Source organism: Lampris incognitus, chromosome 3, assembly GCF_029633865.1.
Source record: "Lampris incognitus isolate fLamInc1 chromosome 3, fLamInc1.hap2, whole genome shotgun sequence".
Classification (NCBI taxonomy): domain Eukaryota; kingdom Metazoa; phylum Chordata; class Actinopteri; order Lampriformes; family Lampridae; genus Lampris; species Lampris incognitus.
The window spans coordinates 71,714,031-71,728,954 of record NC_079213.1 but is presented as its reverse complement, the minus strand read 5'-3'; the positions used below and the strand labels follow the sequence as shown (position 1 = coordinate 71,728,954).

Here is a 14,924-nt window from a genome sequence, read left to right as displayed (position 1 = left end):
TTTTGCGATCTTTTCCTGTCTCGACTCGACATTAAGCTGCTTTCAGTCGTTGAAGAAGTTCTTCCGGTTGTTAAAGTTATTTAAACGACGACTTCTTCGTTTTTCACCAGATAAATCGTTTATTGTGCAGGAGCTCAGCAACCACGACTTACTCGGCAGCCATCTTGGCGTTCTCCGACACAACCTCTACGTTGCATTCTTTATTTAGACTGACACAGCATCACAGGCAGACCCGATCAAACAACCCAGAGCCCGCAGGCATCACCAATCGATCCCAGCACAATAGAACAGCACCAAATCAAATGCAGCACTGTCGACGTGTGCAGACATAACATCCCCCCCCCCCCGGCAGGATTTCAAACATGAAAGGTTGACACAAAGTCCTCTAGGTGGCCAGGGCGTAAACGTGTGCGAACGGGTCGCGAGGCCGCCTGAGGCTAGGCAGGCCGAGGTGGGGAGGGAGAAGGCAGGGGAAGCTGAGGCCCAGGAATGTCTGGGGCCCGTGTAGGAGCTGCATGAAGCCCCGGGGCGTCTCGCCATGTTGAGGGAATGGCTAAGGTCGTGTCACCAGCTGTGTGTGGCGGAGCTGACACCTTCCGTAGACGACTGGAGTGCCACCGAGTGCCATCGCTAAGGAGGTAGGTGGCTGGGCCCAGCTGACGGGTGACTTGGAGAGGAGAGGACCAGTATGAAGCCATTTTATTGTCCCTGTGGGGCCTGCGGACCCTGACCCAGTCTGACACATTGATGTCTGGCACCCTGGTTCGTTTTGACTGGTCAAACCGTTGCTTCATCCGCGTCTGCTGACGAGTGACTGAGGCTCTGACCCCAGAGGGAGGTGCCTGGGTTGTGGAGGGGCGGAGCCTGTCAAGGGGCATGCACAGTTCCCGGCCTAGCATGAGAGGCTGGGGAGACGCCTGTGGTCGAGTGCTGTGTGGCCCGATAGTGCAGCAGAGTGTGACGGATGGCCTGCGTGAAAGAGCACCCTTGGGCCATGTGTGCTCTGAGGCCGTTCTTCAGTGACTGGTGAAAACGTTCAACGCCGCCATTGGCCTGGGGGTGGTAGTACGCAGTGCGTATATGATGGATGCCCTTGCTTTCGAGATAAGCAGTGAACTCAGCAGAGACCAGCTGAGGGCCGTTGTCAGTGGTGATGGTCTTTGGGAGGCCCCAGCGAGAGAAAAGAGAGTCCAGGAAGTCGATGATGATCTGTGAGGTCACAGTGCCGGAAGTGGTGAGTTCAGGCCATTTTGAGTGTAGATCGTAGGCGACCACCATGAAGCGTTGGTGGTGGGGAACTCCATGGATCTCACCACAAATGTCCAACTGCAGTTGTTCCCAGGGCTGAGAGGGCCAGGCGAGAGGTTGCAGGGGTGGGGGAGCCTGGTGGCCAGTCTAGCCACTCACAAGGCAGGCAGAACAGTCCTTCACCAGAGCCTCAATATCTCTGTCTATCCCGGGCCACCACACCAGGTCTCGGCAGCGCTGTTTCAGTTTCACAATGCCCAGGTGGCCTTCATGCGCCATATTCAAAACACGCGCACGGAGAGCAGCTGGGACCACTGTGCAAAACCCACGTGCAATGCAGGTGTTGTTCCAGCAGGAGAGCTCCTGTCTGACTCGGGCGAACGCAGCCAGCTCCTCTGGGACCTTGTGAGGCCAGCCGTTCTGGATGTAGGTGCGGAGCTGGGAGAGGACAGGGTCCTGTTCGGAGGCTGCCCTCAGCTTCTGCAGAGAGACAGTGGCCTGAAGGGGTGTGTGTAGCATTTGGACAATGTCCTTTTCCACACAGTCAGTGTCCGTCTGTGGAGCTGGGGCGGAGACAGAGCGAGAGAGCAGGTCGGCGACAACATTGTCTCTGCCTGGGGTGAACTGCAGGCTGAAGTTGTACTGGCAGAGGCGGTCAGACCAGCGGTGCAGCCTCAGGGGTTTGTGGCCTGTCCCAGATGTGGACAGCAGCGCTGTCAGGGCCTGGTGATCTGTCCTGAGGGTGAAGGAGCGGCCATAGTGGTAGAGTTGCCACCTTTCACAAGCCCAGATACAGGCTAATGCCTCATGCTCACCCATGGAGTACCGCTGCTCGGTCACGTTGAGGGCACGGGAGGTGAAGGCGATGGGCTTCTCCACACCGTTCTGGGTTTGAGACAGCACAGCCCCTATCGCTGTGGCTGATGCGTCACAGGTCACAAAGGTGGAGCTGGAGATGTCGAAGTGAGCCAACACTGGTGGTGAAGTCAGTTGAGTCTTGAGATCACGCACAGCGTCACTGCATGCCTTTGACCACACCCATGGCTCGTCCTTACGCAGCAGCTGGCGCAGGGGGGCTGTGGTCGCAGAGTACTGGGGAAGAAACCTCAGGTAGTAACTTGTCATACCCAGGAAGGAGGCGACTTGGGCGGCCGAGCTGGGCTCAGGGATGGCCTGAATGGTGTCCACGTTGGATTGTAGTGGAGTTACACCGCTCGCTGACAGCCGGAACCCCACGAACTCGATGGCTGGCACAGAGAGGACACATTTCTCAGCATTGAGAGTTAGCTTGTGCTTGGACAGGGCTGCGAAGACCATGTTGAGGCGCTTGTCGTGGATTTCACTGGTGGGTCCGTGTACCACTATATCGTCCTGATAAATGGCCACGCCCAGTATGCCAGCCAGCACGGAGACCATGATTTTCTGGAAGCAGCTAGGGGCGGAGCTGAGACCGAAAGGCATCCTGGTGTAGCGAAACACTCCTGCATGTGTCACAAAGGCTGTGAGGTTTCGGCTGCTGGGGTGGAGGGGCACCTGTAAGTACCCCTGTCTGAGGTCGAGCTTGGAGAACACCTCAGAGCCATAGAACTGAGCAGTGAGTTCTTCTGAGGTGGGCAGTGGATACTTATCAGGGACCACTGCCTTATTTACTGCACGTAGATCGACGCAGACACGCAGGCCCCCCGACTTCTTCTTAGCCACCACGAGGTTTGAGACCCAAGGTGACGCATCCACCGGTTCAATGATGCCAGCTTCCAGCAGTTGTTGCAGCTCGGCGGAGACCCCATCACGGAGAGCCAACGGGATGCGGCGCAGTGGTTGGATGACAGATTTCACAGCAGGGTTGAGGAGAGGTTGATGGGCGAAGGCGGAGAGGAAGCCCAGCCCCATAAACAGCGATGGCCACTTCTGCTGCCAAGGTGTGGCAACAGTCAGGATTGCTGCCCCCTTGCGTCTAAGAGGGAGAACCCCAGAGCGGAGAACAGGTCCAGGCCCATCAGGTTGGCCCCACGGCGTGCCACATGAAAAACTGCATTGGGCACCAGCTTGGTTCCGTAGCGGACAGTCACTTGGAGAGAGCCAACCAGATCGATTTTGGAGTCACCATACCCACAGAGGACAGCTGAGGGTGCGGACAGTGGCAGTGAACCGAAAAATTGACTGTAGGTATCAACATTCAGGAGAGACACACCTGCACCGGTGTCCAACAGCAGGGGGATGCACACATCATTAATGTTGACTGTGCATGATTTGAATGACACTGGCCCAGAGCTCACCTTGTGAATGACGGCGGTTGAAGACTGGGGGGTGTGGCCCTCTGACCCAGCCGGGGAAGATCGACAGACGTTGGCAAAGTGATTTTGCTTACCGCAGCTACAGAATGTCTGGCCACGGGCAGGGCAGTTCTGAGCCCTTGAAACATGAGACCGAGATCCACAGTTACCACAGGACTGTTGAGGGCGGGGAGTCGTTGCCCGCCTCGCTCTGGCTGGGTTGCGTCCTGAGGGGCAGCCGTGAGTAGAGGGAGGAGTCGTTGGCAGCTTGACTGGAGGTGGCCACTTGCTGTGTATTTAGCATAGCAGCACACTCAGCTGCTCTCTCAACTTGTAGTGCGATGGTAATTGCTCTGGACAGCAGCAGGTCGTCTTTTTCCAGCAGGAGAGTCTCACGCACCTTTGCGTTGTTGGTGTGTTCGATTAGCTGGTCGCGAACCATCTCGTCCTGAAGCGCACCAAACTTGCATGAGCTAGCTAGCCCTCGCAAATTAGCTACATACTGCTGTACAGACTCACCAGGCAGTTGGTGTCGCTGACGGAATATAAATCGCCGAAGGAGGGCACTCTGTGGAGCAGCGAAATGGGTGCTCATAAGTCCCACAGCTTCGTCAAAGTTTGTGACGTTTCCCAGAGTCCCGAGCACACGATGGCCCTCTGCTCCCAAGCAATGTAGCAACAGAGCCGTCTTCCTAGCCTGGCTCACGTCGTCGAGCCCTGAGGCGATGATGTAATTTTCAAAACTATGTAGCCAGCGAGTCCATGGTACCGGAGGCTCGCCAGGTAATACCAGAAAGGGGGCAGGTGGTGGGAGAGAGATATCAGCCATCCTCGTCGCCAATATTGCATTTAGAAATCATGTCAGGACACAGCGCTGTCGATCGACACAACCTCTACGTTGCATTCTTTATTTAGACTGACACAGCATCACAGGCAGACCCGATCAAACAACCCAGAGCCCGCAGGCATCACCAATCGATCCCAGCACAATAGAACAGCACCAAATCAAATGCAGCACTGTCGATGTGTGTAGACATAACAGTTGCCACACGGACCTTTTTGTGTGTTACACGTGAGTCTTAAAACATTCATGCATCGTGCACTCTGCTCTGCGGCTCATCATCGTTAAGCATTGTTGTTAACATGGTGTCAGAAGAAAAAGAAAAACAACAATAAAGACGAGCTAAACGTGATAACGCGAAACGACATCAGAAAAAAAAAGTTAGAGGATATGGACGGAGGAGCAGCGGCCGCCACAGCTAGCGCCCCAGTTAGCCCCGCCAGGCAAGTTCGACTTCACTCATGCCAATGAATGGCCGAAATGGATGACGCGTTTTGAACGCTACAGAGTAGCGTCAGGATTGGACAAGCGATCAGACGAATTTTAGGTGAATGCTTTTATGTATGCGGCTGGCGATGACGCGGAAGATATCCTAAATGTATTACATTTGACAGACGGACGGAAAACGTCATACAAATTAGTCACGGAAGCTTTCAGTGCAGACTGCGTTAGCAGGAGGAACGTCATCATTGAAAGGGCGCGCTTCAACAGCCGGAGTCAAGAGGCGGGTGAAAGTGTAGAGTCTTTCATAACAGCGGTGCACACACTTGCTGAACATTGTGAACTCGGAGCCCTGAGAGAACAGTTAATAAGGGACCGAATTGTAGTTGGCACAAGAGATGCCAAGCTATTTGAAAACTTATAGTTGGATGCAGTTTTGACATTAGAAAACGCTATGACGAGAGTGAGACAGAGTGCAGCAGTGAAAAAAGCAACAGCCAATGCTACGACGGACAGAGCAGGTGACCCGGACATGTTGAAGCGATACACAAACAGAACAGCAGTGGGCAGAAGGGGACGAAAGATAAAATGGATACCCAGTCATCTGGATGTGGCAGATGTGGAAACTTGAGGAAACACCTCTGGAAAGACTGTCCTGCTCGTGATGCCGAGTGCAGGAGACGTCACTAAAAAGGACACTTTGCTAAGAAATGTAAGTCAACTGGTGGTGTCCATGACATTACACAGGCACAGATAGAGAGCAAAGATGAGGAGGACTTTGCTTTCTTAGGAGAAATGTGCTCAGAGGAAACTGAGGAGTGGATTAAATTGTTGCAGTTGAACAGGGAAGAGACTGTTTTCAAACTGGACACTGGGGCAGCAGTCACAGCAATTCCGAGCAGCACGTTATCCATCAAAAAGCATGGGACACTGCAACCGTCATGTAAAGTGCTGTATGGACCAGGAAATCACAGACTGGAAGTAAAAGGACGCATCTCCACACGGTCCAAGCCAAGCAGGATGATGTTAAAGCCCAGTACTTTCTGGCTTAGGGAAATTGAAGGAGCCCTACACAATCAAGTTGGAGCCAGATGCCATCTCATATGCTCTATCAACTCCACGCCGCGTCCCCCTGTTGCTGCACGACAAGGTATGAGCAGAGCTGAACCGTATGGAGGACATGGGATGATTTCCAAAGTGACAGAACCCACACCATGGTGTGCTGGCATGGTCGTGGTTGCCCAAGGCTCAGAAGAAGATACATATGACTGTGCGTAGACCTAACACACTTGAACAAGTGGGTGCGGAGAGAGAGACGCACATCCTCACAGCGGTAGACCATACACTAGCCATGCTGGCAGGGGCGAAGGTGTTCACGAAGCTGGATGCTACCTCTGGCTTCTGGCAAATCCCAATATCAGAGGAGAGCTCACTCCTGATGACATTCATCACCCCATTTGGGCGATATGCATTCAATCGCCTACCGTTTGGGATCGCATCAGCCCCTGAGCATTTCCAGCGTCGCGTGTCACAGATGCTGGAGGGGTGTGCAGGAGTAGTGTGTCATGCTGATGACATATTAGTGTATGGAGAAAACTTGCAGCAACATAATGAGAGACTGCATCAGGTGCTAAAGAGGCTGAAAGAAGAAGGACTGACACTGAACAATAAAAAATGTGAGTTCACCAAGGACAGCATCATGTTTGTGGGTCATCGGATCACTACAGACGGTGTGACACCGGATCCAGGCAAGGTCAGAGCTATCATGGAGATGCCTGAACCTACCGGGGTGGAAGGTGTGAGGAGAAAGATGGGGATGGCCAATTATCTGGTCAAATTTTTACCCCACCTTGCATCATACACACACCCAATCAAAGACCTGCTCAGTCAGAAAAATTAATGGTGCTGGGGGACACCACAGAAAGAGGCATTTCAGATTTCAGAGACTGAAAACTGAACTGACTTCCCCACGTGTGTTGGCTCCATACTCACTAACAGCAGAGACGTGTGTATCCGCTGATGCCTCATCCTTTGACCTTGGGGGTGGCCTGAGCCAACAACAGACAGATGGAACACAGAAGCCGATTGTGTTCATCTGAAGAGGCCTGTCCGAGGCTGAAAAACATTACACACAGATTGAGAAGGAGGCTTTGGCAGCTATGTGGGCTCTTGAATGCCTGTCGCACTATCTCCTGGGACTTAAATTCAAATTAGAGACTGATCACAAGCCAGTAGTGCCACTGCTGAGTACCAAGGCACTTAGATGAGCTCCTCCCAAAAGTACTGATATTCCGGCTGTGGCTGATGAGGTTCATGTTTGACATTGTGCATGTACCTGGTAAATAGCTGATAACGGCAGATGCATTATCAAGAGCCCATGTGAAACACACGCTCACAAGCAGAAAAAGACTGAGACAGCTGTCAAAGTGTTCGTGGATGCAGTCATTCAAAGCCCTCCTGCTACAGAAGCAAAACTACAAGTAATTCAAGAGAATCAGAAAGCTGACCCCGTCTGTGCAAAGCTAATCAAGTACTGTGAGACTGAGTGGCCTGAGAAACATGCCCTCCCACCTGAGCTGGGGCCATACTGGCCTGAAAGAGAAAACCTAACCTTAGCTGGAGAGTTGCTTCTCAAAGGACAGAGAATCGTGATTCCCTACTGCATGAAACAAGAAATTCTCCCAAAACCTCCACAGTGGTCACCAAGGTATTGTAAAGTCTAGGACAAGGGCCCACCAGTCTGTCTGGTGGCCAGGACTGTCTGCACACAAAAGGTCAGATGGTGGAGAACTGCAGCACTTGTTCACAGCACAGGGCAGAGCATAGAGAGCCCTTGATGACCACTCCAGTGCAAAAGAGACCATGGCAACGGGTGGTACAGACTTGTTCTTCTGGGAGGAAAATCCTTACTTTCTCGTAGTGGATTATTTTTCACGCTACATTGAGGTAGCCCACCTCAAGGTAGCTTCTGCCAACACTGTTATTGCTGCTCTGAAGGAAGCATTCAGCTGCCATGGAATACCAGAAACAGTCATGTTTGATAACTGGCCGCAATACAGCTGTGCACTCTTCAAAGACTTCGCCATGTACACATGGTACCAGCAACCCGAGGTATCCACAGGCGAACGGGGAGGCAGCGAGTGCAGTGGCTACTGTAAAAAGACCGGAAAGGAGGAGGTGAGAAAACAAGGGCATTGATTTCATACCGTGCCACACCTCTGGAAAGTGGTTATTCCCCTGCACAACTATTCATGGGGAGACAGATACGCACCACCATACCACAGCTCCCGACATCCTTATGCCCATGTTGGCCAAACATCTGGGGATTCAGGAAGTCTGAGAAGCAGGCAAAAGATAGCCAACAATGCCACTACAACCTGCGTCACAGAGCTCGTCCTATACCATCACTGCAGTCAGGCCAAAATGTGTGGCTGCGAGAGAGAAGAAACGGGACTGTCATTCAACATGCGACAACACCCAGGTCCTACATTATACACACAGATGAAGGACAGGTCAGGTGAAATCGCACACGTTATGTGCACAGTATACCATCCACAACCTCAGACACCACCTGATACACCTGACACAACTCCAGAGCCAGGTAACACTGACACAAACACTCATATTACCAGAGACACAAACAATCATAAACATACTGACGCAACCAGCAGTCCAATACCATATATGACAAGTTCAGGCCGAGTGTCGCCCCCCCCCAGTGCGTCTGAATTTGTAAATATATATTATATAAATGTATAAATGTTCTGTAAAGATTTGACATGTCAGAGGGGTTCTTACTAAAAGGGGGAGGTGTCCTGTAAAGAGGATTCTTGTTGAGCTGTGTTGTTGTTGTCACACGGGCCCTTTTGTGTGTTACACATGAGTTGTAATAAAAGGTTCATACATCGTACCTAACGGGTCTGACCCTTTAGCTGAGCGGTTAGTGATGTCGCCATGTGGTGCAGTACACCCCGTATCGAATCCCGCACCGGGCAAGAAAATAACCGGTTACATTAGTACAACTACTAAGCTCGGGAGTGGGACCACAGATGGATACGCTGGACTTCCTTGTCACTGGCCGCTGTCTGTGCCATGCATTTGCCATTTACGTGTGTGAGTGAGTGTTAGTGATCTCGACTCTCGAAGTAAGCAACTAATTGTCCTTGATTTTAACATGGCAACTGTTTTTTGTTTTGTTTTGGGTAAAATAAAAATATTGTTATATATTTTATATATAATAGGCTTATATAATATTGTTTTATGTTTGGTAAAATATACCAAAGTTTGGTAAAAAATACTCAAAGTCCTCCACTACAGTTTAGTAGTAGGCCTAGTAGCTGGTTCTAGGGCATTAGGCTAAACATTCGATTTCCTTGACACGGTGCTCGTGTCAGTGCTTATCCAGTCATACACTGTAATAAAAAAAGTCCCATCGCTGTGTGGGCATGAATTGAGCGCATGCGTACGTTTGTTTTTTTTTTGCCCTGTTTTTGGAGAACCCCCCCCCCCCCCCACAAAGCTGAGTTTATAATTCGAACCCTGAATTCTGTCATCAGTCCATTACAGGGGATACCTCTGAGGATATCGCTATCTTGGGCAATGAGACAGCTGTGGTCGCATTTTAACGCTAGGTGGGCAGCTTCCCAACAAAACAGGGTATAAACAGCGTTATAGCAGCCCTTTAAGACTTACCAATTCCTTGGTAAAAGTTGGTCTCAGGAGCTTCTTGACTCAGCTTTAAAAAGGAACTTTTAACTAGGAACTGCGGTGCCATTTAGGAGCACACTTTAGTGCTAATATAAATTACTTAATGATTATGGGGCCGGATGTACGGGTGCCACACCAACAGTAGAGAATACCCTTACCAGCTCCCCAACCTATCAATAGTCTTGACTATTTCTGTCTCCATTGCTGAATAGCCATCTTTCACATGCAAAGATATTTTTTTTGGCTTCTTACACGGGTGTACTGTCAATTGAACGTCGGCCTAACCAGAGGCAACATCAGGATTTGGCCTCTGTACGCTAGCATTGGGACACTATTAGGCCACCGCACCACCTGAGCAACTTGTTTCCTCACATGATGACCAGTACTGATGCGGTTTCTTGGTCCATTGTCAATGTCCATTTAAAGTTCCAGTAAATACCTCCATTTACTTGTTTGCTAACCAAAACTCCTACTGCTACTACTACTTTCGGCTGCTCCTGTTTGGGGTTGCCACAGTGGATCATCCGTTTCCATTTCTTCCTGTCTTCTGCATCTTGCTCTGTCACACCAGCCACCTGCATGTCTTCCCTCACCACATCCATAAACCCCTTTTTGGCCTTCCTCTTTTCCCCTCCCTGGCAGCTCCATATTCAGCATCCTTCTCCCAATATACCCAGCATCTCTCCTCCACACATGCACGTTTTGGTTGGCTAACCAAAACGTGGCCTTGATAAATTGTGCTTGTTTGTTATTATCTAAGCTGCTTGCCACCTAGTTTTTCCTCCTTACATCTGTGTGGAGAAAAAAAGTATATTTTTCACAGTTATATATAAATGTGAACACCTCTGGAGGTCGTAAGGATTAGCGATCTTGGAAGTCTGGGTTGTGCTTATGCAAAACTGTCAGTTTTGTGCACTTCCTGTGTGTGTGTGTGTGTGTGTGTGTGTGTGTGTGTGTGTGTGTGTGTGTGTGTGTGTGTGTGTCCCTGCAGGATTTCATACACAGGCATTTGATGCACGAATAAGAATATAATCACCATAGTTACCACAAAGTATGATAGTGAAACCATGGCAGTATCATGTTTATGGGTATAATAACCATAGTTACCATAAAGGACTGAAGTAAAACCATGGCAGTTAATAGTTAGGAGTTTAATAACCATAGTTATCAAAAAGTATCATAGTTAAACTATAGCAGTTCATGGTTAAGCATATAATAAAGTACCTTAGTAGAATCATGGTAATTCATAGTTAAGAATATAATAACCACAGTTACTGTAATGTAGTGTAGTAAAGTCATATGGTTACAACCATAAAAAAGTAAAGCATTGTACATTTCTGTAAGGGAATGTTTTTATGATGTGCGAGGGCAATTTTACCAGTAATATGTGATGGATTACTTTTGTACATGACGTTTCCCAACCCTGGATCTACACAGACCGTGGCATTATTTATTAAATGCCAAACCATAACTATTTTATTAATCTATTCAGCAGTCTATATGACGTTCACTTCTGAATAACTTGGCAAGAGAGAACAACCATGACCACTGCTGGCCTTTCATAATGCCTGATGCAATTACTTATTGAATCTCAGTTATTTAGATCATCCGAAGGTTATTGGCTTTATGGTTAGATTAGTAAGTAGGCCCAGTGGCCAAAGGGCAGAATTATGAGATAAGTAACTACTTTGGAATTAATTGACACTATATATTTATTGTCCCCTTTGATTTTCTCCATCCCAGTTATTGACACAGGCAGCTATATATATATATATAAATGCATATTTGGCCATATTCATTATTCCAGTGCTTTGTGTTTACTGTGTGTTACCAAAAGCTTGAAATAGACAGTCGCTCGCACACACTAATATCCATGATAGCAATGGCAGTGTGCTTTGTGTTTGCAATTAATGGGTGATATTGAGGCTAACGAACAGCACGTTTGATTGGCTTTAAACATATCTGCCATCTTTTTAGGGAAGACAAATCTATGCTTTGCATTCCATCAGGCTGGAGAGAACTGCTCAATTTCTCTCTCCTGTCTTCTCTCTCATAAACACACACACCCCAAGCACACATGCACACGCGATTGTGTGTGTTAAAAAAACACGAGGGTTCACATGCACAGCCACTGGCCAGATGCCTTTTAGATTGCAAGACTTGGTTAGGTAGGCTTTGTAAATGACAAGCAAGAGATGGGTAGATTTATTTCAACAAAACAGCCTCGGCTACTCTCCTAGCTCAGCCTCCAAGGACAAAAACACTAATGTGCAAACACAAGCGCGCACACAAACACACATTCTCTCTCTCTCTGTAATGAGAGTTTACACTCACGGGAGTGGACAGGAGGAGAATACGTTGAGAAAAATGGAGGGAGCGAGAGTAAACAACAAGGAGGGAGAGAGAAAGTGGGAAATGATGGAGAAAGACGAGCAGGTTGGTAACTGCTTCTCAGAGCAATATACAAGCTACACAAGCAAAGCCAAATAAAACTTCCCATTTTCCTCCACTCATCACCTGTGCGCTACAGAGGGAGGTGTGTTACATTATCTCCCCTGCTCTTGGGGACTCAGTCCCAGCCTCTGATTGGAATAAAGCACCGTCTGTTTTCTTTATTGGGATCCCAATCTTTGCTAACTGCCTTTTACATAGCTCATTTGAAATCCTTGTAATTATGATATGTAGCACTAAATGGGAAGAGTGTGTGTGTATGTGTGTGTGTGTGTGTGTGTAGGGTGGTCGTGGTGGGTTGGGGCATAACATATATGTAAATAGGCTGTTTTGCATATAAAATGCTTTAGCTTCAATATTCCCAAGTAATAAATCGCTCAAAGTGAGAGACATTGCACGCGGCCCCGGGCAGTCCTGGAGTCATTAAGTAGCCGAATGTACTGAGGCAGAAATAAAGCCAGTAATTCAATGATGGCCTGGGCTATGATGGGGAATTTACATGGAGATAAAATCTAGAAAGAAAGAGAGGGCGAATGCAAGAGAGAGAGAGAGAGAGAGAGAGAGAGAGAGAGAATAACAGTTAAAGGAGAGTGAAACAAAGAGGGAGTTGGGAAAAGGGAGAATTAAGAGTCAAAGAACTGGTGAAGTGAGCGAGCAAATCCAAATCACAGAGAAAGGACGAGGGGACAAAGAGCAGCAAGAAGAGAGGAGGGGTGGGGGGTATAGTGACTAAGTGTTATTAAGAGGGGAAGTAGCAGAAGAGGAGAGGAAGGAGCAACGGGTAGAGATAAGAGACTTACAAAAGAAGAGTAGGCCAGGGCCATCACTCCGGCTGCCACTTCAGCGATGAATATAACAAGGATGATGGAAAAGAACTGGAAGAAAAGGGGGGGTAGCAGACAATGGAAATATTTAAAAAATGCTGTGTTAAAAATACCTGTTCTCTATCCAAACGTTATTTCATCCGGTGTAGTATAGCACCTACCCACCTGGTTTTGAAACACAGGGCTGTGCATAAACGTACCCTTACAGTCTACACTACCCCATCACTTTCTAGTCAGCCATTGTTCCGCTGTACAATCAAGGGGACTGTCAATAAAGCTTGACTAATTACACAAGGGCACTATTATTTACTCAGCTGCAATTCCGCGATAGGGGAACTACTTGTCCGGGACCACGGAGAGAGAGAGAGAGAGAGACATGAGCTCCATTAGCATCTCGTCCTGCGCTGTCAGCTGTGGCAGCCGTGCAATGTGTGCCTCCATACACACATACACATGCACCATACACAGAGTCTGGTGGGCCGCCATTGCTCATAACAATGGGATGTGCGGACATGATGATGTGTCTACGGAGGGAAAATGTGCCGTCTATTCCTCTCGTTACACTCACTGGAATGGACGGAGCGGTAGTTAGCCCCACTGTTAATGAGCATAATAATGTACTCACCGCTTCTCGGGGTCTGTGGGAGGCTGGTATTGCTGATGATTTAGTTCTAGTGGGAGAGGCTTAATTGATATTGGGTGCGCTACTGATTGGCTGTGTATGAAGGCAAGGTTGTGTGAGATGCTGAGAAGTGGCTAGGTGGGGGTGCATGAATTACTTTGACTCCATGGTGTATTGTCCCAACAATTCAAGCAACTTTGGCAGATGGTGAATTTCTTACTGATGCCTGTAATTTTTGTTTCTTATTTAGCCATTTTACAGTGCAATTTCAGTAGTCGAGCCAATAGGGCCATGCCATTTTTTATAGATATTAGGGGAAAGGGAACCTATAAGGACATGCAGCACACTAATGGTGTTTCTGTTCCTCCTCAGTGTTTGTATGTATTTTTTATCCCCCCCCCCTTTTTCTCCCCAATTGTACGTGGCCAATTACACCCCTCTTCTGAGCCGTCCCGGTCGCTGCTCCACCCCCTCTGCTGATCCGGGGAGGGCTGCAGACTACCACATGCCTCCTCCGATACATGTGGAGTCGCCAGCCGCTTCTTTTCACCTGACAGTGAGGAGTTTCACCAGGGGGACATAGCGTGTAGGAGGATCACGCTAGTCCCCCCAGTTCCCCCCCGAACAGGCGTCCTGACCGACCAGAGGAGGTGCTAGTGCGTGACCAGGACACATACCCACATCCGGCTTCCAAACCAGACACAGCCAATTGTGTCTGTAGGGACGCCCAACCAAACCGGAGGGCTAACACCGGGATTTGAACCGGTGATGCCCATGTTGGTAGACAACGGAATAGACCACCACGCCACCTGGATGCCCTTTGTATTTGCTATTTGTTTAAAGTGGATACAAATGTCACTTAATTTATTCCACAAATAAAGGTATTTGGCTTTTAGAGGAGGAAAGGAATGACATTCCAGACGACATTCCCTACCTTCTGTCAGTGGGACGATAACTTTAAGTAAGAAAAATGTCAAATTAATTTTATTTCACCATTGTTATTTCATACTACCCCCCGACAATCTCAGGTGTATTTTACAAGAAAATCTCGACCAAACAGCAACATATTAAGTGACTGTCATAGACAGATGACAGAAAGTGAATAATACAAAATTCTTTTTAAACCTGGAGAAAAAAATGGCGAAGGGAGAAAGGGTTTTTGTGTGAACAACGTTTTAGAATGCCAAACTAATCCACCTATTTGAAGTGTCAAGCGTGCAAATCTCCTGTCATACACCTACTATTAGCAGCAGGCACTTGCTCCCTTTTCGAGCCCCACAGAAGCCCAGGAGCCCCAGCAGCACCAGTGAGGCGCCGATGGCAATGCAGAAAAATCCCACGTAAACAAACTGCACGGCTTCAGTGGAGAAGGGCTCGAGGATATGTAGGAAGGAGTTTCCATCCACGCTCACCCAGATACCCATGGCCAGCAGGGTCAGGCCCCCCGCCTGGAGAGGGATGCACACATGCATGCAAACATATGAGTGAGGACACGCATACATGAACAATTGTGAAAT

The 14,924-nt window shown here is 48.7% G+C and overlaps 1 protein-coding gene across 1 annotated transcript in view; it reads right to left on the bottom strand.

Annotated features, from left to right (window-relative positions):
* The window catches only part of LOC130109816 (tetraspanin-1), a 143,156-nt gene that overhangs the window by 21,567 nt on the left and 106,665 nt on the right, over positions 1–14,924 (bottom strand). Inside the window, 2 exon segments of the mRNA XM_056276789.1 lie at positions 12,762–12,836; positions 14,649–14,855. Coding sequence (XP_056132764.1) covers positions 12,762–12,836; positions 14,649–14,855 — 282 coding nt within the window.